The 24,239-nt window shown below is 51.4% G+C and overlaps 1 protein-coding gene across 3 annotated transcripts in view; it reads left to right on the forward strand.

The window, feature by feature from the left end:
- The window catches only part of ASAP2 (ArfGAP with SH3 domain, ankyrin repeat and PH domain 2), a 110,599-nt gene that overhangs the window by 79,201 nt on the left and 7,159 nt on the right, over positions 1-24,239 (forward strand). The window contains exons 15-24 of one of the 3 annotated variants that reach the window (XM_073896977.1): positions 4,196-4,290; positions 9,596-9,785; positions 11,110-11,195; positions 12,947-13,062; positions 13,920-13,987; positions 15,260-15,373; positions 17,361-17,613; positions 20,032-20,166; positions 20,466-20,536; positions 21,501-21,652. In XM_073896977.1, coding sequence (XP_073753078.1) covers positions 4,196-4,290; positions 9,596-9,785; positions 11,110-11,195; positions 12,947-13,062; positions 13,920-13,987; positions 15,260-15,373; positions 17,361-17,613; positions 20,032-20,166; positions 20,466-20,536; positions 21,501-21,533 — 1,161 coding nt within the window. In that variant the 3' untranslated portion in view covers positions 21,534-21,652. Of the gene's footprint in view, positions 1-4,195; positions 4,291-9,595; positions 9,786-11,109; positions 11,196-12,946; positions 13,063-13,919; positions 13,988-15,259; positions 15,374-17,360; positions 17,614-20,031; positions 20,167-20,465; positions 20,537-21,500; positions 21,658-24,239 lie in introns of those variants that run through there. The other 2 variants (XM_073896974.1, XM_073896975.1) reach the window with 2 other exon arrangements.

A 24,239-nucleotide genomic window follows, 5' to 3' on the forward strand; every position in this document is an offset into this window, starting at 1 on the left:
TAGCTCTCCTTATTTTCCAAGATGACTTTAAATCCTTTCGGAAAAATGATCCACATTTCCTTGTATGTGAATCCACAGGGAGATTCCACTCTGGTTGTCCGCTCCGTGCATGAACCTTGAGGATGCGCAGAGTGGTGACCTCAGGGTGTGTGGTTGAGTTGTTCATCCTGGTATGTGTTCTTGTGCAGCAAACGTTGATTAAACTTCTTTGCACCCTATTAAGAGGGTGAACTGGAAAGTAATTTTCCAGCGTCTCCGTGGGTACATCCTCGGCAAAATTGCTTTACAGGCTCAGTGATTCTCTGTCCTTGAGGTGAATCAGTCCTAGAGCCCATATCTCAGGGAGGTGTGCTGTGATGAGCGGGGATTTTCATTCTCTGGCTGGCATGGTGCTCCTAAACAGACGCTCGCCACGTAGAATGTTGCTCCTGTTCTCCCATATGGCCTCACCATGTTCTTCATGATAAAAATCTTTTTGCTTAATTCCGTAAATTATTTTCTGGTCTCAGGTTTGCCCACAGTTCCCTTGGATGGTATGCTGTGGCAATTTCACCATTTCCTTTTTTATTTATTTTGGGTTCAAAGCATGCTTGGTTTCCATATTAACTGAGTGGATTTCACTGGCATCCGTGAAGGTGGTTGATTAGTAGTCATCTTTTCTTCCCTCCACCTGCTTTTAGAATCATGTCTTATTCAGCAGAGAAAAACTGGGTGTGTGAAGGTACTAATTAGTTCTAGGAAGTCATGTCATTTGAACTGGTACTCTAGCACATACTGCTCAGTATCCTTAGATATTAAAGCAAACCTGTTTTCAGAAATCCTTCTGGTAAACATAGATTTGGGGAAGGTAAATTTTCTCCCTAACATAGGTCATCATTTCAGCATTGATTTTCAGTTCATATGTAAAACGGTACCACTGGTACTAAGGTCCTTGTATCATATGATCCATTTGACATCATATGACCTTTAAAATTAATAAAGGAAAATTTGATATTATGAAATTGAAATGGGGTCAGTAATTTTAAAATCTGTTCCATCAAATTGAAGAGCAGGGTCAGGAAGCTTAGGAGCACATATTGCTGACTCAGGCCTATGCTCCCTGACTTTGTCCTGCCTCCCTTGTCAGGAGGTTGTTAACAAGCTGTCCAGTGTAGAGGTGGCCCGTTGACAGCAAGGTCTGAAGGAGAGCACGTGGAGAGGGAGGCCCGCAGAGACTGACAGCTACCTTACAGCTGGAAACGCTGTTTCACCTGGCACTGAATGAAAGCCACTCCTTTTTTGGAGGTCAAAATTGTGAGCTCACAGCATTTCTTGGCTCTGCCTGCTGGGGTCCAGTGCCCTCACTTCCCTGGGCCTTTACCCATTTGAACATTAACGGTGTGTCATGCCCTATGGCCTTCCTTACTGCTGGGATGGGAGCGGCCCAAAAGTCTGCTTTGTTACTGAGAGAAGCCAAATTAGTTGACCAGGTTCACATGTGAGGTAACAACAGCCCCCAGGCTCCGGACAGGAGGAGCCCACCGCCCCCAGTGTGGCATTCTCTGGGTACAACTGGGCTGAGGCCCTCTCTCAGGGAAGTTCTTTCTCTCATTTGTCCATTCCTCCCGTTGAGGGGCATAAAAACAGGGAAGAATGTCAGAAGAGTAGATCTCTCTCCACCTGGAAACATGAAAACGGGCAAGAGGTTTTCCACATCCTCACCCCAAACTGTAAACACAGTTTCCAGATAACATCTAAGGCCTCTCTCTGGCTCCGTGGACCCTGCAAAGGTAGGTGCTACAGATCTGCAGGAATGTGGGACTCCCAAGTCCCCGTGCTCAGGTGCTTCCATGCAGTGAGGGGGAGGCATGCAGGGTTCCCCGCAAGGCACGTGGGGTAAAGCAGGCGTCTTGACCAGGCATCTGCCCTGCTGATGTACACCTGCCATCTCCATACTCATTGTGCTCAGCACAGACTTCTTTCCCAGCCCTCAGCACCGGGCATCTCTTTCTGTCAACATCCCTCTCGTTAGACTGAGCCCTCTCCAAGCACGGTTGTGTCTCATGCTCAGCGTCCAGCACGCCCAAGGACTCAGTGTGCGTTTGCGGACTGAGTAGGGGCTGGCATTTGCTTTGCTGAGTGATGTGGCACTTCAGACCCTCCTAGATCTGATCTGGCCCCGTGTCTGCTCGGCGTCACCCTCAGAGTCCTCTGGGAGTGTTGGGGGCTGCTTCCCACCAGGCTTCCTGCTTCCTTGGCTCCTGCCCACATGGCCTGCTGGGACCCACATTTTCTTGACATGACCCTGCAGCCTCCATCTGCAAATGCTTTGCTTTTGTTGATGATTCTAAAGGAGTTCTCTGCATGCTGAAATATTCGCTGGAACTTGGCAAAACTGTGAGGTGGCACATTTCTCTGCATTGGACGAGTGTGACGCATGGATATGGTACTCCCTGGACCAGCTGTCCCCTGGTAAACCAGCCAAGTCCAAGCAGAAGGGAGGCAGCTTTCTGATTCCCAGGGAATTCTCCTCCTCACGCCCCCTCCCATCTGCCTACCACAGACTCGGAGGCATGTGGGCCCCTCGCGCACAGAGGGGTGCTGTGGCTTTTCTGTCACTCACCTTCTGAAAACGACGGTGCTTGGCGAGGGGATGGTGTCCAGATTATAGTGAAAGATGGGGTTGTGAGAGCATGGCTGGCTCTAAACAGGGGTCTGATCCTGAGGTTCAGTCCTGGATCTGTCACTGACGATCCGAGAAATCCGTTGCAGGCGTTGACTCCTTGGTACGTCGGTGCTGTCAACTGACATGGTTGACCATCAGCCTCATTCCTGGGGAAACAGCGGCGAGGCCCTGGGGTTTTGTCACCTGACAATGGTTTGAGGCCACCAGGCCAGGACTAGGGACCCAGGTGGGGTCGGTTAGTGCTTGGTGCTTCGGGCCATCTAGGATGCCTTGTTCATTTACCAAGGACGGTAAAATTAGGAAGGCTCATCACGAAGTTACAAGCTGACACACGTCCCCTGTCCTTCGGCCTCCCTCACAATCCCATTTCATTGTGTCACGTTACCTGCCACCAGAAGGTTCGACCTCATCTAACTCAGATCCCTTTGGCCGCCCCTTCCAGTCTGCTCCCCCAAAGAGAGAAGGGGCTGCTCAAGCAGCAGCCTTACCTCCCAGAACCTCTCTGGTTACCCTGTGTCCACGTCACTCCTCGAGAGTAGAAGTAGCAGAGTTCCCCTCCAGCTCCCCATTGTGCCGTTTTCAACATGGAAGTTAAAATATCTCCTCTCTCCAAAGCCCTGTGCTAGGTGCTCCCACTCGGTTTTGTTTCATTAAACATGGAAGAAGCTAATCTCTGTCAGGTGCTGGGCTGGATGCTGGGACATGATGATTAAACCCCTGCTTTTAAGTAGCTCCTGGTCACTCAGAGTTTGTGCATCCGTTCAGGAGATGCCAGTCACCATACTGTCAGGGTAGCTGGTCTAAGACAAGCTCTGATATTTATCTTCCTGTCTGCTGCATCGAGCGTAGTGTCAAGGATTCAATAAGCATTAACTAAAATGTGTTCAATTAATTTTTGACAAATAAGAAGGTTGACTGTTGAGTGGGGACCTTACATTTGGAACAAATACATTTTTAGTGCTTCAGTTTATAGAATTCTTTCACCTAAATTGTCCCAATTTATTATTATTACAACCCTGCAAGGCAGGTGTCATCCCCATTTTACTGATGAAAAATTGAAACTCAGGGAAACTGACTTGTGTGTGGTCACAAAACCAGAAAATTGAACCATGATTTAATCCCAAGTCTTGGCTTCCTGGCCCAGCACCCCCTCCACTGTATCAGAGCCACCTCCTCGCTGGCGTAAATAGATCTTATTAGATCCATTTCACTTGGAGCGTGAGTTTTGGGGGGCGTGGGTAAGGAGGAAAACTGACATTGGACCAGGGTACTCCTTCTTCCTGTCCATCTAGGTGCTCTATCCAGGGGACATTTTATGAGAACATTTCTCTGTAATAGACGTACTGCTTCTTATCTCTGGTTTTATGGGTACCTTTGGGGTTTGAGTTTTGTCCATCTTTATTAATGGCAAGCCACTTTATTGCTCTATTTCTTAGTGGCCATTAAATAAATCATCAAATGCATGAGTAGTGTGTAGCAGTGGAATGGATTAATAATTGAGTACCCTGAAATAGACTTCTGTTTTTGCAGCTTGCCAAGAATATTGGGAATGCAGGCTTTAATGAGATTATGGAGTGTTGCCTTCCAGCTGAAGACTCGGTCAAACCCAACCCGGGCAGTGACATGTAAGTATGAAACTGGCTGTTCTCGTTTTCTGAGCAAAGGTTGGCCTTGTACCTGAGCCCCGAGAGACAGGAGAATAACAAGCTTGGGGTATCTCAGTGGTTGCTTCTTTAGGGAATAAATCAGCGTGGGTGTTTTTGCGTAAGTCCCCTTTTTGGGTATCCAAATAAAAATTTGGTGTGGCTGGCTTTTTTAGGAAGAAACCATAGGAAGGCACCTGTGGCCGATGCTCTCTGTCTGGGAAGGAGGACGGCAAGTGTCGCCCTTGCTGGTGGCGTGTGGGTACCCCCTCGCCTTCTGCCTCAGGGGAGTTCTCTCTCCCCTTCTCTCCAGATAAATTCTCAGCCACTGGGAGGGTTAGTTGTCACAGATACATGACTACGTACCATTTTCTTTCCCAGGGTCCTTGCAAATGTGGAGTGTGTTTTCTTCAACAAGAGTTTTTTTGGTTTTGTTTTACTGTTGACACAAAACCTGATCGAGAAGCTTTTGTGCCTCATGGTGCACCTGCGGGCCTGATGAGGCAGAGCTTATAGCAGGAGATTTTCCTGCCAGTCTTATCAAACAAAGCATAAATCACGCAGATCACACTGGTCGTTGAGGGGGAGAGGTGGATGGAAGGGCAGCAGGTCGGGGCAGCGGCTGGCCCGTCTGCTCCAGGCGGCGGGGGGCTGGTTACTGCTCTTTTGCAATGCAGGGTGGGGCAGCCAGAAGGAAGGAAGGTGTCTGCAGGGCAGTAAAGACGCAGCACCTGCATTTGAGGGGTGAGTCTGGGTCCAAGTGTTCCAGCAGGAGAGGAGGAAATGAGAAAAATGTGATAAGAGAGAGTAGAAAAATTTATTTACAGAGACAGCATTGCCTTTGGAAGAAGCTTGGGAGGGAATTGATGGCACAGGTCCTCCTGAAGGACATTAGGTGAGGGCAGTGAACTGTGCTTGAAGAGAGCTTTTACCCATGGAGGCCGTGTATAGGCCTGTAGCGAAAGCTGAGAACTGCAGTGTTTGTAGCCCGTTTGTCGGGATGTGTCTTTGGGAAGCTGAGATTGTAGGGTCTGTGTTCTTTTGCATTGAGGTGAGGTAACTTCATGTAGTAAGATAGCCTAGACATCTAAGGGCACGAACCCAGCCCGTGGCCATCAGGTATCAGGTATCTGAGAGGAGCATTTGGTTGGTGTTGGATTAGAGTTGATTCATGTCGGAGTCCTATAGCAAATGTTTGTGCTGTGGCAGTTCTGTGAGACTGGACATGAGGCACGAGGCTGTTGTCCTCTCTGGATGAAGATCTGAGTTCCAAATCTGTATTCTTACCTAGACTTGGATGGAAATCCAGCCCTTCCCTGATGGCGGGACCTGGGCAGGCTTGCTAGCTTCTCAGAGCCCTCTTCTCTAACATAAGCAGGGAATCACACTCCCCTGCTCACAGAGCCATCGGGCTGATCAACAGTGGGAGGGCGAGGTGACACGTGCACTTTGGTGGTGTTGGCAACTCTGTTTGCTCGCCATGGGTGTGGGTAGTAGGGGCAAGGTAAGCGCTACACACTGATCCCACAGACCCTGAAAACTTAGGGTCCTTGCAATTTAGATTTCAACTAGAGAGTCACCCAGAGGTGAGCCAGCTTCTCCTAGATAGCTAAAAGATCCCATTGAGTAAAGGAAACTCCATGGTCTAGAATGGCACATTTATTTAGTCTACTTAATACTGCGCTCAAAGAGAAGGTGCCAGTCTCCTGAAATGCTATAATGTTGATCAGTTTTGAACAAAGCATATGATAAATAATTTCTTCCAGGTACCAGGGGTGCTTTATAAAAAGCAGAGAATTTGTTTATTCTGGGGCTAGATGATTCTAAAAAATGAACACTATCTGCTTCAAATCCTTCAATATAAACATATTGTCTGCATTTAGACACCCCCCCCAACCTTGGCACAAATGAAAAGGAAGTTTAGCCCGCCCCTTCCCCCCCCCCCCGCAAAATGAGAGCGGATGGCCAGTGTGATGGCAAAATGCTGCCTGCTTTCATACCTGCTCAGGTGAAATTAACTGCTGGGCTCTCTGCTCCCGTAGCATTTGGGTCTGTTTTAAAACCTTTCATCCCACTTTCTACCATACCGAAGTATTGATACCCATTTCTCTAATAAATTGCATCTTCCTGACTTTTGTATTTTCCGCCACAACATGTTGCTTGTGGTGGTTCAATATATATTTAATGAATCAACGAGTCAAAGATAAAGTCCCAGCTCTGTGGCTACTTAAATAAGCTGATATTTTACTTGCACATGAGAAGGAGTGTACTGTTGCTGGCTTTATCTCAGCAGAACACACCATCTGCAGATAAATCTGTTGAAAGGGAAGCTGAAGACTCTCTAGCGGCCTGTGAATCCCAAATTTTGGATTTGGGGGGGTATGCAGAGAGAGAAATAGGTGGAATGGGGGAAGCAGGCAGATTAATGTCTGCTTACAGAGGCCCACTGCTCCTCCTGTGATTCAGGACCCTTACACAGGGCCATCCTTCAGAAGTACAAGAAACCTGTCCTGAACATGTGCCAAAAGCGTTATTGTCAGTTCACTGCTTTTCTCCAAAAAGCAAGAGGTGAGGAGGGGATGGCGCCGGCAGAGTGAACTTCCCTCACAAAGCCGTGGAGCGTGGTGGTGCATAAAGCAGGTCTGTTCTTGGGCTTGTGTAGGAATGACCTTCAGGGGACGCAGAGCCCTGGACAGATGAATAATACATTAAAAAACAAGTAAAGGGGCCAGTAACTCTCTAGCTCATTCCCAGGGAGGCAGGGGAGGTCACCTTGGTGATTGTCCCACAAGGATTATTGAAACTCCCTAAAACTTGACAGCCGGCTAGTCCAACCACCCATCATAGGAGACCTATAGAATTTGAATCGATATCAGATACAGCATACCGTCAAGCCCAGAAGGTCACTGAGCAGTTCCCCGTGCACCACACTGTGCTAGGAAGCCCCCTCAGGGAACTTGCCCACTGCATGAAGAAACAGAATTTTACGTCCCTCCATAGACTTCAGTTTACTTCTCTGTAAGGTGGAGACAAAGCTCATAGCCTTGTGAGGACCAATGGGACTGCACGTGTCAGCTCGACCTGTAAGCCCACGGGGGTGCACGTTTGTGAGGTGACACACATAAATTGGTTAGCACAGTTCACACAGTCTGCATTTTACAAACACCCAGGCTGTGGATGTCTTAGGTCAGGTCGTTAGCAGTGAGGAGTGAAGCCCCTGCTACCCTCTTGGAGCCTGGAGTTGACCTGCTCGCTCCCGGCCCTGGGGCACTACAGCCCGGGCCCCGGGGTGCTGACCAGAGGGGCTCGGTGACTGGTGGCGACAGCAGAGGTGCTTGGCACAGCCCTGGTGGCAGGATGGGAGGGAGCAGTACCTGAGCTGAGAAGAGCTGAGCAGGTTCCATTTGGCACTACAAGCCCCTTCGTTCCATGCTGGTGTTTCTAGAATGCTGTGCCAAACACCTGAATGTGCTCTCTCACGTAACCTGCAGCAGCCCTGTGAGCAGGTGGGGTCACCGGAAGGGCTTGCCCACGGTGCCCTCGACAGGAGGCGGAGCGGGTCTGAGCAGCCATCTGACCTTGAGCCCGGGCTCTCTGAGCCGACCACCAGGCCCTGGCTGTTCCTTCAGCCTCCCCTGCCCAGCTTTTTGAAATTTCAGGGCACCTCACTTTCCAGAAAGAGTAGTTTCCAGAAAGGAACCAAAGGCATCGATCCTGTTGTGCTATTCTCCCTGTGTCTCTGTACATCTATTGGCTAAAGTTCAGTTTTTGTATTGTCAGTGGAATTTTGTTTTCTCTGACATGCTTTTTTTTCACAGCTTTATTGAAATACAATTCACATACCATACAGTTCACCCATTTAAATGTAAATTCAGTATTGTTCAGCATGTTTACAGAGTGTGCATCCATCACCCACAATTTTATTTTACTTTAAAGATTTTGTCTATTTGAGAGAGAGAGCGAGAGAGCACAAGCCGGGGGTGGGGAGGGGCAGAGGCAGAGGGAGAAGCAGATGCCCTGCTGAGCAGGGAGCCCGATCTGGGACTCAGTCCCAGGACCCCAGGATCATGACCCTAGCTGAGGGCAGACACTTAACCGACTGAGCCACCCAGGCGCCCCAACACTACAATTTTAGAACATTTTCATCCCCCCGAAACAAAACCGTGCACCTGTTAACCAGCACCCCCTCCTCCCCCCAGGCCCTGCTAATCCACCTTGTGTCTCCCCAGATTTGCCTCTTCTGGGCATCCCGTGTATGCAGGATCATAGAGTGTGTGGCCTCGTGTGGCTTCTTTGACTTCGAGTAATGTTTTCAGGGCTCATCCGTGCTGCAGCCAGTGTTGGTACTTTGTTCCCTTGTATGGCTGTGTGGAGAGACCACATTTTGTGTGTCCATTCATCAGCTGTTGGGTTTCTGGGTTGCTTCCCGGCACTTCTCACCTGGTGGCCACAGGGAACTTGGCATTATTCACTATGCCTCTCAAAAATCCTGTCCACATCTTTTATTCTGCTGTAACTTGTTAAGGTTGTTGGAGTAAAATACGGAGAGTCCTCCTGACATAAGACCTACTGTTTTTCTTGCTCTCTGTCTTTGAAGTTCATCAGCAAGTTCCAGGGTCCTGAGGACCTACCGCAGGCCCTACAAATGTCAGTTCACCTACTTGTCACAGTTCCGCGAGGGTGTGTGGTACACACTTGCACAGATAAGACTTGGGGCCTCCAGGCATAGAATGCTCGTCCCAGACACACCATCAGGTGGTGGGGGCGGGATTTGAACCCGTGCTGCTTTTGGCTTCTCAGAGTTGCTGCCACTCCGTGCTCTGTGGGGAGGTAGAGTCTGTGAACACTGTGCCACAGGAAGGCCAGAAAATGGAGCGCAGAGACTGCCAGTTTGTTCTGGTTCATCAGACATATGGTGCGTGCCTTTCCTGCCAGGCACGGTGCCCATGACTGAGGAGGTAGCATCTTCACCTTTGCGGATGGCCTCCCAGTCTGCCTGACCTGGCCAGCTACGTTGGCCCCTGAGTAAGGCCCAGGCACCCTGCCCCGGGCCTTGAGGCCTCTTGGGTTGGAAACTGGAAGATGTCAGTGCTTCTTAAAAGGGTTCTAGGTGTCACTGGACATAGACGCTGCCATAATCACACAGCGGCCCCCGTCCTACACCCCAGCGCTTCCCGCAAGGAGGGTGTGGGCAGGATTTTTAAAAATTGTTCCAGAATGATTGAAGGTTAGATATGTTTGAATAGAGGCCCTTAGTCATTTACAAGGCAATTATGCTTGATTTCAGGAATGCCAGAAAGGACTACATTACTGCCAAGTACATCGAGAGGAAATATGCAAGGAAAAGGCATGCGGATAATGCAGCAAAACTTCACAGCCTTTGTGAGGCCGTCAAAACAAGAGATATTTTTGGATTACTCCAAGCGTATGCTGACGGTGTGGATCTTACAGAAAAAATCCCACTGGCCAACGGACATGTAAGGGTGTGGCCCGCTCCTTTTAAAGAAAGAAAAGAAAGGGAGTGGGGGAAGTGGCAAGGCAGTGTAATCAGAAGTGCTGACAAAGTAGTATAGTTCCCTGAAGGAAGACAGCATTGAGTTCTGGGGAAGAAATTGGTGCTTTATTCTTAAACCAAAAATAGAATGCCAGTCCTGGAAGGAAAGGCCAGTCCCTGGGGGGAGGGAGCATCTTCTCAGGGACCCGAGCAACCCGAGAGAGGTCCTGTCTCTGGTGAACGGGATCCAAACTTTCAGTAGCAGCTGCTGGGGCCGCCCTGGGAAGGAGAGCCCCCCAGCCTGCTCCCTCCCCTGTGCCCTCCTCCCTGAGGGAAGAGGAGAAGAGAGACATCCCCCAGTTTCCTGGGAGAACCTTGTTGAGAGGGTGAGGTCCAAGGTGGGGTGGGATCTTCCTGTCAGGATCAAGTCCACAGGAGACCGGTTACCAGTGTCAAGGGTTGGCATATATCCTAATACTCTTCCATGGGTGACCTTGTGACACACACAACACATGCCCTAGAAACCTTACCATCATAATGAAGGTGCACAGTGCTGGGCTGTTACCCTTTAGCAGCCCGAGCACACATTATACGGAGCCTGGTATTCTGTGTTTAAAAGAGAGAAAAGTCAAGCCCAGGTGGCCCAGGGTAGAGCATGCTCAGCTCGGAGGTGTGCCGTGGCCAGAGGACGGGGGCGGGGGGGGGCCCGGCTGGCTGGGCAGCTGGAGTGGGGCACCTCCTCCTCACCTCATATTCCCTGTTGCATGGATATTTCCTTTGCCTCCAGCTCTCTCGCCCACCCACCTGCCTGAGGTCTCTCCTCCCCCACCTGTCAGAATTCACGTTCAGAAAAGGCAGTGGGGTCAGGTGTCCCCTAGTATAAACTGAAGACAGTCTGGGCATTAACACTGATGGCCCTGTCTGTAAGTATAGAATGAAAACCGTGAACACCGGTATCAGAGACTGCATACAGGAGGCCTGGGGACCTTCCTGGTGTCTTTGAACAGAAGGGCCCCCCCCTTACATGTTGTTGGTACAGGGATAGGGACCTAGAAATTGAGGGGACTCAGATGAAACCCCTGAATTTCTCATTACTTTCTGTGGAGGAAGGAAGACCAGTCTCAAAATCACAGGTTGCCAAGCGCAGAGTTTCCCCTGGAGACTAAAGGGGCCATATATCTTAGAGATTAATGTTTTGAAAGAAAGAATAAAAGCCTTTCGGAAGAGAGAGACACGATTTCACTCACATTGGACACGAAACTGAAAGCTCCTCTTGGAATTCTGGAATGTTTCTGTTTGGTCTTCAGGAGCCAGATGAAACTGCCCTCCATCTTGCAGTCAGATCGGTGGACCGGACTTCTCTCCACATTGTAGACTTTTTAGTTCAGAACAGGTAGGTGTTCTAAAATTAGGGTAGCGTTTTGTTTTGTTCCTTGGTGTTTCCAAGGAAGGATCAGATTCCTGCCTCATTATGTGGCCAAGGTGCTGGGATTTTCCCAGGCCTGAACACGAACTGTGGGACAGGAAAAAACTGCCAGGAGCGGGGTATTCCAGCGTAGTCCCAAAAAAGCCCTAGAGCGTGAGGACAGAGACCCTTCTTGGTATCTGCAAGACCCATCTTCTAGTGTCTGGGACTCAGGAGATATGAGGTCAATACATCTGAATTCTGGGCCCTGGAGGGCAGACTGTGAATCCCACCACCCTCTGTGCACAGAGCCATACCCATGCTTGTCCCTCCAGTGTCTCACTAGACCCAGGCAGGTGCCCTGAGCAGTGGGGAGAGTAAAAGGGATGCATAAAAGATCCATACTTGGGCCACCTACCTAAGCTGAGATTGTAAACTGCATCACTGGGTTGTGGGCATTTTGTTTGGTTTGAAAAGTTGTTTCTGTTTTTTAATTAGAAGTTTCCTTTAAAGAATGTGCATGCCGCTTACCTGGGCTCCATGGTCCTGTTGTTTGGTGCATCGCCCGCCTGGGGCAGCAGGCCAACCATGAAGACCCGTCACAGTGTATCTTGACTCCCTGATCATGGTTTGGGGTGTGTCGAGGGGGAGGTGCTGGTCAAAAGCCCCTGAAATTGCCCCAAATGGAGTGGAAAATTCCACCGTGCAAAAGCAAGGTCATATTTTGCCTTTCGGCCTTTCCGTGCTGTTCCGGGGGCAGGGGGCGGGGGGCAAGAAATGGCCAGAGGTAGAGCAGCTGGGGGCAGGTCAGCAGTTTGCGGCACTCAGTGGAAGCTGCGCTCTGTGGGAGCCAGAATGCCCACCCTCGCATGTCACAGTGGCTCTGTGGACAGCGGATGAGACAGCTCAGTGACACCATTCCTCCTCACCGTAGTCTCTCGGAGCGTGAGAAGGGAAATCCTGATTTCTTCTAGCGTGGAAGGAGGGCAGCAGGAAGAGAGGAGAGATCAGAAGACGAGGCTCATTTTCACCCTGAAAGTGTAGCAGGTTCTGTCCTGATGAGAGCTGCCTCCCATCCATCCTTCCAGGGCCCACAGAGCCCCCTCCCTGTCCCTCCTGGTCAGAAGGACAGCTGTGTTTCAGGGCTGCCTCCGCCGGTAGGCTGGGTGGCTTTGTCGGAGGAGTGCAGCAGTCCGGTCTTGTTTTACATGAGAAGGACTTTTGAAATCTCATGATTGCCGCTTTGGCTGTTTTCGGGGCAGCCCGGGGCCCACAGACGCAGAGGCCTTTGCACGTTCTGGGCTTTGGAAAAGTGGCTCTTTCCCTTCCTGTCAACAGTGTCAACAATATGAGGAGAAAAGGCTCCCCCGTCCTTCTGTGGTATAGGATGGCGAGTCACACCGGCTTCCTGAGGCCCAGACACACACACTTCAGCCTCCGGGCGCTGATGGAGAAGCGGGAGGGATGCCGTGGTTCGGGCCGGCCCTGGAGGAGGCAGCCAGCACCCCCCCTGCCCCCCGCTGCAGCCGCATGGGCGCCTCGCTCTGGCCTTCTCTGCCGTTGTTGCCGGGTCCTGCCGGCCTCAGCCCAAGCGCCTCATCCGCCCCGTCCCGGCACCGCTGGGGAGGATCGCGCCAAATGGCCCGCGCGCTCATTCTGTGGCCTGTCTTGCTCACGGGCCCAGGCCCTGGCCTGCGACTCACCTGTCTCTCTCTTCCTCTGCCCCTGTTGTTGGTCAGCGGAAACCTCGACAAACAGACGGGGAAAGGCAGCACTGCCCTGCACTACTGCTGCCTGACGGACAACGCCGAGTGCCTCAAGCTCCTCCTGCGCGGGAAGGCCTCCATTGAGACCGGTGAGGCCCCCAGGCCTGGCTCCTGTGCGCAGGTCCCGCGCTGCTGCGGGGAAGGATCCAGATGCTGGGCTCCTGTCGGCCAAGGGGACCTAAGTCCTGCCCTCTGGAGGCAGGGGCCCTCTCCTCCTGTGTTTGTCAGGGGTTTCCCCGCCATCTGGGACGTAGGCTTTGCACCACGGTCAGGCTTTATATGGTTGTGAGAGGCAGAGCGTAGGCCCTGCTGATGCCGCTTGTGCTGAGGTGAACTTGAATAAGGTTTGGGGCATCTTGCCCTCCTCCTCAGAACCCCCAGCCAGGATCAGGCTTAACCCCTTCCCGGTTCTGGATGGAAGGTTTACGGGGCGGTGGGGAGTTGAGTCTCCTCCGCAGGGGACCCTGAGCTCCTGGGCCTTCATCCCTCCCTCTACCAGGGGACCCTGATGCACTGGCAGCCGCCCGAGGGCAGGCAGCTGTGATGGCATTGTGAGGAAGTGTTTTTGAAGAACCACTGAACAGAGAGCAAAGAGAACAGAAAGGAGGCACACACCTGCTTGAGCCAAATTTCTTTCTTTTTTTTAAACTAATAACCAAACCTTATTGATGGAGGCTTATTTGGAAGAAAATACACAATTTCAGATTTACAGACTGTTGAGTAGGAGCTTGGTTAGCGCAGTCTTTAAAATCTCGCCAACCAAAAGCTGCTGCAGTTCTGTAGGACTGGAAGACCAGTCAGCCTCCCTGCTCCATGCTGTGCATCTCATTAGTTGTGCTCAGTGTCACTTGGTGCTGCCTCCCTGTATCTTCTTTTATTTGCTTCTTGATATCAGACCTTTGCTTGTTTTTATCGTAACGCTTCCTTGTTTTGCCCTGCCTTTTAGCCAACGAGTCCGGAGAGACGCCACTGGACATTGCCAAACGCCTCAGGCACGAGCACTGCGAGGAGCTGGTGAGTCTCCTTCCAGCACCGACAGAGTGAAGGCACCCTGCCCGGGCTGGGGAGGGGCCCTGCCCTCTGTGAGGAGGGTCTTCCCACATTTGGACCCTAGAGGGGACAACCAGGAGAAAGCGTACTCGGGGAGTCTTTTGAGAGGAGGGGACCACCCCCCTCGTAGTGACGCTTGGAACACAAGGCGGAATTTTCTGGTTGGACACGTGGCATCACCTGGGGCAAGTGGAGCAGAGATCGGGAGGCCGCCGCGGCTCTGGCCCTTCTCTCGAGTCTGTGTGCTGCTAGCTCTTCCCCTTGCGGCAGCATCCCCAGCTGGTGTGTGTATTTTGTCCCCCAGCCCCAAGTCATTTGGATTGTTCCGCACCGTCTTTTCCTGTCCTGCTCTAGAAGAGGCAGTGCGGCCAGCAGACGGAGCCCACGGGGTCAGGCAGTGCAGGGGCTCCCACCGTGACCTGGGGAAGTCACGCCAATGCCGACTCTCCCACTGTTTCCTTGTTTGTAAAGTGGAGTCTGTTAACACCAGTTTACAAGGTTGTTGCAAGAATTAGCATTGCACCGTGCGACACTCAGTGCGTGCCCAGTGAATGGAAGTACTGGTAAATGCTCTGGAAGCGTGAGATGGGTGAGAGGTACTGTTCTCAGTACTTCATGTCCGCTGATTTAATCTGGATAGCCACCTTGTGACATGGTTTCTTCTGCTACCCCTATTTTACAGATGAGGAAACAGGCACAGAAGGGTTAAGGAACTTGCCCAAGGTCACACAGCTACACTCTGGCTGTGGAGGAAATTAAGGGCTAATGTGCTGAGACACCCACTGAATCTAATGAATTCGCTTCTCTCCTGTGGATCTAACATGGAATTGGGTATTTACCTTCCTTGAGAGAATTGCGAAAATACTCATTCACATCCTTTTTCTGTGGGCCGTAATCTCTCATGAGGGCCAAGACTGGTTGGGTTAACAGTTAGTGGACACGTTCATTGTCCTCTGTTGAGTTTGCTCCTGTGTGTGCCTGTCAGCACCTGCAGGCCAACCATTAGCCTTTAGATCGTGAATAGCCCTCGCCTGCGCACAGCACTTTACAGTTTACAGACCACTAAATGGGAGTTTCGAGGTTTGAGTTACAAGGTCCTCGGTGAAGTAGGGAGGGGGGTTTCAGTCGGCTGGCCTCGCCCCAGAGGGACTCTGCCTCCCCTCTCCCCACCTCCCACCACCACCCATGGGTGTCCGCCTCACGGGCGGCGTCACCCACAGCCCTTCCTCTTCTCAGCTGACCCAGGCCTTATGTGGGAGGTTTAACTCTCACGTCCACGTCGAGTACGAGTGGCGACTGCTCCACGAAGACCTGGATGAGAGCGATGACGATGTGGACGAGAAATTGCAGGTCGGTGCCGGGCTGCAGGACGCCAGGAGTGTGTGATGCACTTCGCTCCGACACTGTGGAGCCTAGAGTATAATCAGGGCACAAAGTGGTTTTGTACAAAAAGTGGAGTTAACTCTGGGCTTCCATTAATCTCAGTAGCTGTTTGGTTTTGCCCTTCCCACAACTGCTGCTGGTCTCCCAACTCCTGCGCGTGTTGATTTAAAGGAACGTTACTTATGTCCTCATTGTCAGCTCTTCAGATCAAAAGATACGGGGGGCCTCTGTTTCTAGTGGGATCTCGAGGAAGCCCTTGCACCGTCGATGTGGTAAAGAGCCAGGGGTCCCCAGTATCACAGGTCATGATCACCAGTTGATCTTTAAGACCTTAACTAGAATTAAATGACCATTAGAGCTCTGGGTCCAGCTTTTTCCTTTATCAGATGGGAACATGGAAGCTTTAAGAGAGGTTGACTCAGTTGACTCAGCCACAGTGAAGCCAGTATTTAGAGACCCAACTTGAGGCCAGATGGAGGGCGCTTGGCCTCCGAGTCCAGCTCCCTGCTCATGACACTGTGTCTTGCACAGTTGCGGGCACCCCCTGGCAGGTTACCCCCTTCGCGTGTATCTCAGAGCTAAGTCAGACTCCAGCAGACTGACTCCAGAGCCCACACCCCTAGCCGCCAGGAAATTGATGGGGAATGCCATATAAAGTTTTCTAATTTTACTGTAGGACTTGAATGTCCTGATGTGCACTGAGGATGTCTGATTATATACATATATGGCATTTCCAAAACCTCCTTGACTATCCTTGTTTGTGGAGCAGTTAACATCCATACTTACTATTTCTTAGACTAAGAAACTTCTCCACTGAGTTAGCTATAAAATGGTGTCCAAGTGAGAAGAGCTGACTAATGACTTACCCACCCTAAAAAAAGATTGGAAACATCGGCCCCAGGGCGAGTCCACACATCAGAGTCATATGACACAGCAGGTCATACAGTCACAGTAAAAGTCTGACAGCAAGTGCTCACACTCCTCCTCCCACTCTCTGTTTCCAGCAGAGGTGGGTATGATACAGCCATGGGCTTTGTTGAATTTAAAATAGTGTGAAGAGAACTAGCCATCAAGTTCTGCGTAGCTGAGCTGAGTTTGAGCCATTGGGTTGGCCAGAGCCTTGACTGGGCGGGTGGTCCTGTGAGGGGCAGGGGGTACGACAACCAGTACTGTACCTGCCAAGCTCCGGGCGTTGTGCTGGAGAAGCCGAGTTCCTCCCATTGAAGAGATGAGAAATAGGGTCAGCAAGGTTAAGGTGGTTGCTCAAGATCGTAGCTCTCGTAATGAAGCTGATGTAGGAAATGAATTAGATCTGGTTTACCCGAGTCCTGATTTCATGGGGAGCAAGGGTCAGCAAGCCAAAAGGGCCAAATAATAAATATTTCAGGCTTGTGGGCCTAAAATAACACCATCTTTACTGCAACTACTCAGATGTGCCAGGGTGGCTTGAAAGCAGCCATAGACAATATGTAAATGACCAGGCATGATTGTGTTCTAATAAAACTTTATTTATAAAGACAGGTGGTGGCCCACGGGCCATGGTTTGCTGACCCCTGAGTTAAAGGAATCTTGAGACTTCAGTTCATTTTGATCTCCCCTGAATTTACTGCCTAGCTGTTGGGGATTGATTGCAGCTGGGTGCTCAACTGAAAGTGTGTTTACAAACAGGAAATGCAGTGAAAATGCAGATCTAGGTTAAGATAACTCTGGCTAGTAAAGGTGAAATAGCCTATGTTTTCAATCCATTTCAGAATGGAGAATTGTAAATTATAAATCATGGCTTTTGGGGGTGGGGTGTGTCTCCAAGAGACATGATAAGAGTAACTTTCAAATCTTGCGGCTCTCATGTAACAATTGAGAGCCCAAGTAGCAGCGGTGTGCATGAGGTGGTCACCGGTAGACCAGACGCTGTGACCGAGAGGTCAGTGTGTGTGCATTTCCCACCCTTCTGCAGCCCAGCCCCAGTCGGCGAGAGGACCGGCCCGTCAGCTTCTACCAGCTGGGCTCCAACCAGCTGCAGTCTAATGCTGCATCTTTGGCCAGAGATGCCGCCAGCCTGGCCAAGGACAAGCAGAGGAGCTTTGTGCCCAGCATCTTACAGAACGAGACATATGGAGCGATCCTCAGTGGCAGCCCACCTCCCACCCAGCCTGCGGCCCCCAGCACTGCCAGCGCCCCCCCACTGCCCCCACGGAACGTTGCCAAAGGTACTGACCTGCTGTAGCTCCTGCCAGCGCATGAAGGGCATGGTTTGGTTTTTGCTTTGGCGAGTTTATAGTTGCTTTGCTCCCTGCTAGATGACATTTGGGGTTTTTTGTTGTTTTTTTGTCTTAGAGTTGTTGGCATCCTAAAGGAGCTCTTCATTCTTAGGGTGCTGAATGGTGATAGAGCATCTGACTTGATCCTTGTTCTGGGTAGAGGTGTGGCATCTGTGTCACGTGGGGAGTGCGGGAACCCCACGCGGGCAGGCTTGAGGTGGGTGGCTCAGCTCATGATGCTGGTCCTGTGACACTTTCCTGCAGACCTTCCTGTTCCTTTTCTCTCTGCTTTTACCACTCACCCACCTTCATTCTTTCCTGTTTCCTTTCGCCCAGCCCGCATTCAGCCAGCTTGTGGAGCCTGTGATTATTTTTTATCTCTGTGATCCCCATGAAACGAAGGATAAAAAGATGCTAATTTGGGGAAGGATACTCAACCTCATCGTAAAAATACAAAATAATCCCGCGGGTCCGGCCAGTGTCTTAAGGGCCAAAGCTTCCTCCACTTACCTTAGTTGCTCGGTCCCAGCAGAATGAGTTGGACTCAACAGATGCTGGTTTTTATTTTTATGAAAATGGAAACTGAGGCCCCCCCAAAAGTTAAGTGATTTTCCCAGGACTAAAGGCCAGCTGGCCGTTCTGCTCCTCGAAGGCAGGTCCAGCAAGTGGCCAGCATAGCTCCTGGCCAGTGGCCTTTGGAGGGCATCCCATGAGAGGGGGGTACAGAGCCCCGCGGGATGTGGTGTCCATGCACTGTGGCTGCTGTGGGCTACTGGTCCAGAAGGAAGTGCCATGGTACAGTGGTGCTGTGTCTGCTCTCCGGGAGGGGGTGTGAGCGACCGTTGTGGCCTGGGTCGGGGAGTGAGTGTGGCAGCTGCCATCAGCTGGCCCTGTGCCTTACCCCCCACGGGGCCCTGCCCCCAGCACCCAGGGGGATCCCTCAGGGAGGCCAGAGAAGGCCGACGGGGGCCTGTCGTCTAGGTCACTGAATCGCACCAGGAGTGAATCCCCGAGAAGAGAGCAGGTGCTACCCAGCAGGCCCCGGAAACAGCGGCCTCACCTCCCAGACAGAGGCCAAGGCCCCTGCGCGCCCACGCGCCAGGCAGTGCCGCCCCCGGGCTCTAGGGGGCGCTTCCTGCGCAGGAGAGAAGCTGCAAGACCAGGCTCCACAGCTGCCCTCCCCCCTGTCACCTCCTTGCCCTGGCTGGGAGGGGCCCGCGGTCCGGTCCTCCTGGGGCCTCTCGTCCCCCCAGCCTCCTCCCGTGTCCTGTGTGCGTGTATTAATTTTGTAAGGCTGGAGCTAAAATGGTTTGGTCACCTCCACCCCATTAGTGGCTTTTACTGACTTGTGTGTCATGGGAGGAAAGATTTTCTTTTGCTCTGTTGGGCATGTAAAAGGAAAACTTCATCTTTTTTTTTTTTGCTTTTGTTTTCCTAAAGTCTTAGAATGAGATGGTTTGGGAATTTTTCTGACTTTTTTCTCTTTTTTTTTTTTTTTTTTTTTTGACTATTCCTGTAGTTAGTTCCATGTCCTCCTTTGACGCTGTACATTGTCCTTCCCTGTAGCCCCCAGAGTATCCCTCTGGTTCTCAGTCTAGCCCACGCCTGGCCCAGCAGGGAGTCCCCGCACAACAAACAGCAAAGGGAGTCAGCATTGCCTGGCCTGCACCAGGGCAGACGTCATCCCCAGCCCACATTCCTCCCCAGGCCTGGGTCCCCCTGTGTGGGTCACCCCTGTGCGCACAGCTCTGTGGGGGCAGAGATGGTGACCTAGGCTGTGCTGTCTGCCCCGTGTGTGTCAGCTGCGCCCCCTGGGTGTCATGTGTGCTGACTTTTAGCCAGAAATGTTTGCAGGAGGTGGGGAGCCTATCACCTGTTTCCGGTCTGCACCCTTCTCTCCTCGTGCTCTGAGAACAGGTGCTCCCCTGGGCCAGGCAGTGATGCTCACACAGCCACGGGAGGGCTTAGGGAACGGGGAGAGGCAAGCAGACATTCCAGAACCTGAGTGCAGGGCTCAGGACACGTCATGGTGGTTATTCGTTTTCCTCTTCAAACAGTATTTATATTTGAGAAGGAAAATCAGTAAGGTTGTGAAAACCAGCTGGTAATTTTCCCAGAAGCATCCTTGGTCTGGTGTGTGTAAGTCTCTATCATCCAGGTGCCAGAGACAAAAATTTCTTAAGAATCAGGATTCTGTTTGTGGTCTTAATGCTATTGTAGAAGGGTCATATTTACCATTTTCTGAGAGAGGGGATCAATAATGCAGTGTTCTGTTTCTGTTTTTGTTCTGTGCTTGTGCGTGCCTTCCTGTGCGTGTGCATGCATGCGTGTGCATGTGCGTGTGTATGCATGTGCGTGTGTGTGCAGTTCAGACAGCCTCCTCCGCTACTGCCCTGTGGAAGACAAACTCTGTAAGTGTGGACGGTGCAAGCAGGCAGCGATCTTCGTCAGATCCGCCAGCTATCCATCCACCGCTGCCCCCTCTCCGCGTGACATCTACCAGTACGTTTTCTCCTTTTTCCTTTCTTGCCGGTGGGCTCTTGGATCGGATGGCTGGGGGGTGCTTTTGGCAGCCACGTGGGGAGAGCTGTGAAGCTGCACGCCCACAGGCAGACGCTGCCAGGAGCCCAGCTCTGTGTGTCCACCCCCCCATCCCCCCCACCAGCCCCTCCAGCCACCCTCCCCAGCTGCAGACTCCTGTCTGTCCCGCATCCCGCCCGGGGGGGGGGGGGGGGGCTCACCCCCTCTCCTCCTCTGTCTTCCCGAGCACTTGAGCAACATTCCTTCCTTTCATGCACCAGCCCAGGGCTTCATTTCCTCTGGCCATTTGATGGTTCTCAGTATTTGGGCACAGTCATGTGGATGTGATCTGGTATGTGTTCTTCTTCAATGTCAACACGTGGGTGAAAGGCCCAGGGCCTAGGGGAGGGGGCTGGGGGGAGGAATGTCTTTACTGGATCAGTGGGGCAAGCCCTGAGCCTGTCTCCTTCCTGCTCTGCGTGGGCTGTGGGAGGGAGGAGCTCCAGCCTGAGGGGGCTGGCTTTGAGAGCCCTGAGTGGTACCCAGGTTGTTTCTGCGGTTTTTAACCTAAGCAGCAGCCCAGCCCCAGCTGCAGAAAGTGCCACATGTGTGTGTGCGCTGGAGGCCCTGGAAGTTTCCGTGGATGTCCCCCGTCCTGTCCTGAGCATGGCTTCGGCCTCAACAAGGATGGGGCATGAGGGCACCGGCTATTTGGGAGCAGCACGAATGTTTGTTAGAGAGGGAGAAGCCGGTAAAGGAGCCAGGGGCTCAGGGCCCAGCTCCCTGTCTTACCAACTCTCTAACTTTTGGGGAAAGCACATCACTTTGAGCCTCAGCCTCCGAGTCTGTAAATAAATAATAACCTCTTTGCCTTGCTCCCCTCACAGATTGTGGAGCCTTTACAGAGTTAGTTCTTTACAGGCTGTCTCAGATTGACCTGCTGGAAGCCTGGGGAAATGAGTAGGACCCATGGGTCAGCTGAGGACCCAGCTCGCCACGGGTGGGACCGGGGCAAGACCCCAGCCTCAGCCTCTTGCTGCTGTCTCTCCAGGTCTCAGGGTGGCTTCCCCACAGAGGAAGATCCTCATGAGCTCATAGAAACGTTTTAATCCTAACTGGAGGCTTGGAAGGACTCCCTGCCAATACGGTTTTCTAAAAATCTACAATGAAAGGAGGGTGTTTTCCCTCATGAAATCACCATTAGAAAAAAAAAAAAAAAAAAAAGGAAGCCCTTAACGAGAAGAGCCTCTGGTGAGAAGGCTGGGGATGTGACAAAGTCTGACCCTCTCTATTCCTCTCCTTTTCTCTTTCCACAGATCCCCTGGCTCCCACTCCGCCCCCTCCAGTAGCAAAAACGCCCAGTGTGATAGAAGCCTTGAGCCAGCAGAGCAAGCCGGCCCAGCCTGGGATCCCACTGAGCAAAGCCCCACCCCCGCCACCCAGCCGCCTCCCCCAGAAGAGGCCTGCTCCTGGGTAACCACCTGTCTTCCAGCCCCACCCCCAACCAGGGCCTGGCCGAATTGCCATCCTTGCTTCTTGCATTCAAGGTTCCAAGTGCCAATGGCCCCATTACTTCATCTGCTGAAATTTCTGTACAAACATTTGAAATCTCCAGTGCTTCTACCACGTAACATTTGAGCCCAGGTGTCACCTAGCTAATTCATCAGGGTCAAGTATCTTAAAAATAACTTACAAAGAATTTTTAAACTGTAAAAATTTCACACAAATGTGTATCTTATATCCACATAATGAATTTAGACTTCTGTTTAGTACAGACACTGGGTTTTGGGAATTAAGGTCAAGATGCTAGGCCTCTAGGTTGAATTTCTTGCTCACTCACAAGGTTAACTTGCCTATGTGTATCCTCTGCAGTGTGGGGCATATATTTCCTACAAACTAGGATGTTCTCCTGCATTAACACAATACGGCCAGAGCAGTCAGAAACTTAACAAAGACACATTACCACCTTCCAACCCTCCGACCCCATTCAAGGTTTGCCACTTGTCCATAGAACATCCTTTACCAAAAGGGATCTAGTTCATGGTCTCAAACTGGAAAATGGTTTCTTTTAGTGGCAGTGATACTTAGAAGCCAAGATCTGAGTGCTTTGTGTGTTCATTACTCTCGGAGGGTCGCCGCTCCCAGGCAGGCCCTCTGAGTGGTCAGAACCAGGGATACACACACGTATATGCATAGGTGACCATCCATGTAGATACACATTTATGAACACATTTATCTCTGTATTTCTATCTCGTCTTGAAATCCATGAGTTCACATTATCTCCCATTGCAAACCACACCAGGACACAACCATTTTATTATGCTCCCAGACTCTGTCAGGAATTTGGATTAGCACAGTGAGGATAGCTTGTCTTTTTCTCCACAATATCTGGGGCCCTAACTGAAAAGTCTCAGAGGCTGGGATGGTTCAACACAGGAAGTGACTCATAGGCGAAGGGCTCTTAACCCCTCTCCACTCCGCGCATCTGTTGGTTGGTGCTGGCTGTTTGCTGGGGCTGTTGGCCCGAATGCTTACCCTTACGAGGCCTCTCCATGGGGTGAGGGCTTCCTCAAATCATGGTGGCTGGGCCAAGAACAAGTCCCAGGAAATAGGCACAGCCCTGGAGAATGTCACTGGTCAGGTTGAGGTGGGGACGGTGCAGGAGCACAGAGTGGTCACAGACTCCAGATTTCGGGAAAGAATTTGGGGCAGTGTTTTCAAGACACCACAGGGGTCATTCTCATCCTCTCCCTCTCTGTGCTCCTTACTCCCTTTTCCAGTGGTGAGAAATCTGGCTCCCATCCCTGCCTCCACCTTTCCTCTCCCTGCTGAGATCTGGGGTCCCCCATGGAGGTCTTCTTCACCCTGCTGGGGTGCTCTCACTGGCCTGCCAGGCAGCTGTCTGCCTTGTCTCCTTCAGGCACACCCTGTCAGGCCTCCTGTCCCTGCTGAGGCCCTGACTCCCCAGGGCGGGTCTTTTTTCATCCATGCCAGCAGGTAGATGATGGAGCCTTTCAGTATAGAAACTACATCCTTCAGTTCTTTATCTCCTGGGGCCAGGGTTACTTCTGGAGGGAGCGACTGGGTAGGGGCGCCTCGGACCAGAACCAGTCCCAGGGCTCCACCTGGAGGCTGGGGCTGGAAATGCAGCTCTGTGCAGCTGAGGGGCCGCACTCTGCCACCTTCTAGCTTCCATTTCTCCATTGCTGGCTGGCTGGCTGGCTGGCTGGCTGGCTGGCTTTTTAAATCTACCTTCCTGGGAGATTTTCCTCATTGTATCTTCCAGTTCTTTTACTGAGCTTTCCATTTCCGCTATCACATAATTTTCAAGTTAATAGTATCCTGTTTGTTTCATGGATTCGTTTTCTCTCATCTCAGATTATTAATGATGGGTTTGGGGCAGTGTTTCTGTTTATGTTAGCTTTTGCTTTTCTGAATAATTTGTTTCTTCCATGTCCATTGTTTTTGTTTTCACTTCTGTTATGTTAGAGGCTTTTTCCTATAAATCTGGTGTTCCCCGCCCAGAAGTTGGCACTTCAGCTGAGGCATTAAAACTGATCGCAGTCTGTACCCTCATGCACAGAGCTGCCAGGTGGGCTTGGCTGTAGAGCATCTCACTGGGCACTTCACTGGGGAACCCTGAACTGGGGCCTTTTTTCTTGAATAACTCAGGTTCCTTAGAGAACGGTCTTTGTTTCTTGCCTGAAGGGATCAGGTTTTCTAGGAGTTGAATAAAGAAATAAAGTTAAGCTTTTACTTAGTTCCCCCCCCTTTTTTTAAGAGAGGTGGGGGGAGGGGCAGAAGGAGAGAGAGAATCTCAAACAGACTCCACGCAGAGGGCAGAGCCCAACACGGGGCTTGATCTCACGATCCTGAAATCATGACCTGAGCCGAAATCAAGAGTCAGACGCTTCACCAGCTGAGCCACCCAGGAGCCCTTAGTCCCCGTTTTTTTAAAGATGCTCCCCAAAACCGCACTGGTGTACTCCCTAGTCCAGACATGCTCTATTCTACCCTCTCCAAGAATAGAAACTTCTGGTCTTCAGTGGGTTGAG

The sequence above is a fragment of the Callorhinus ursinus genome, unplaced genomic scaffold, assembly GCF_003265705.2.
Source record: "Callorhinus ursinus isolate GAN/ISIS: 27379988/994484 unplaced genomic scaffold, GSC_fseal_2.0 scaffold10, whole genome shotgun sequence".
NCBI lineage: Eukaryota > Metazoa > Chordata > Mammalia > Carnivora > Otariidae > Callorhinus > Callorhinus ursinus.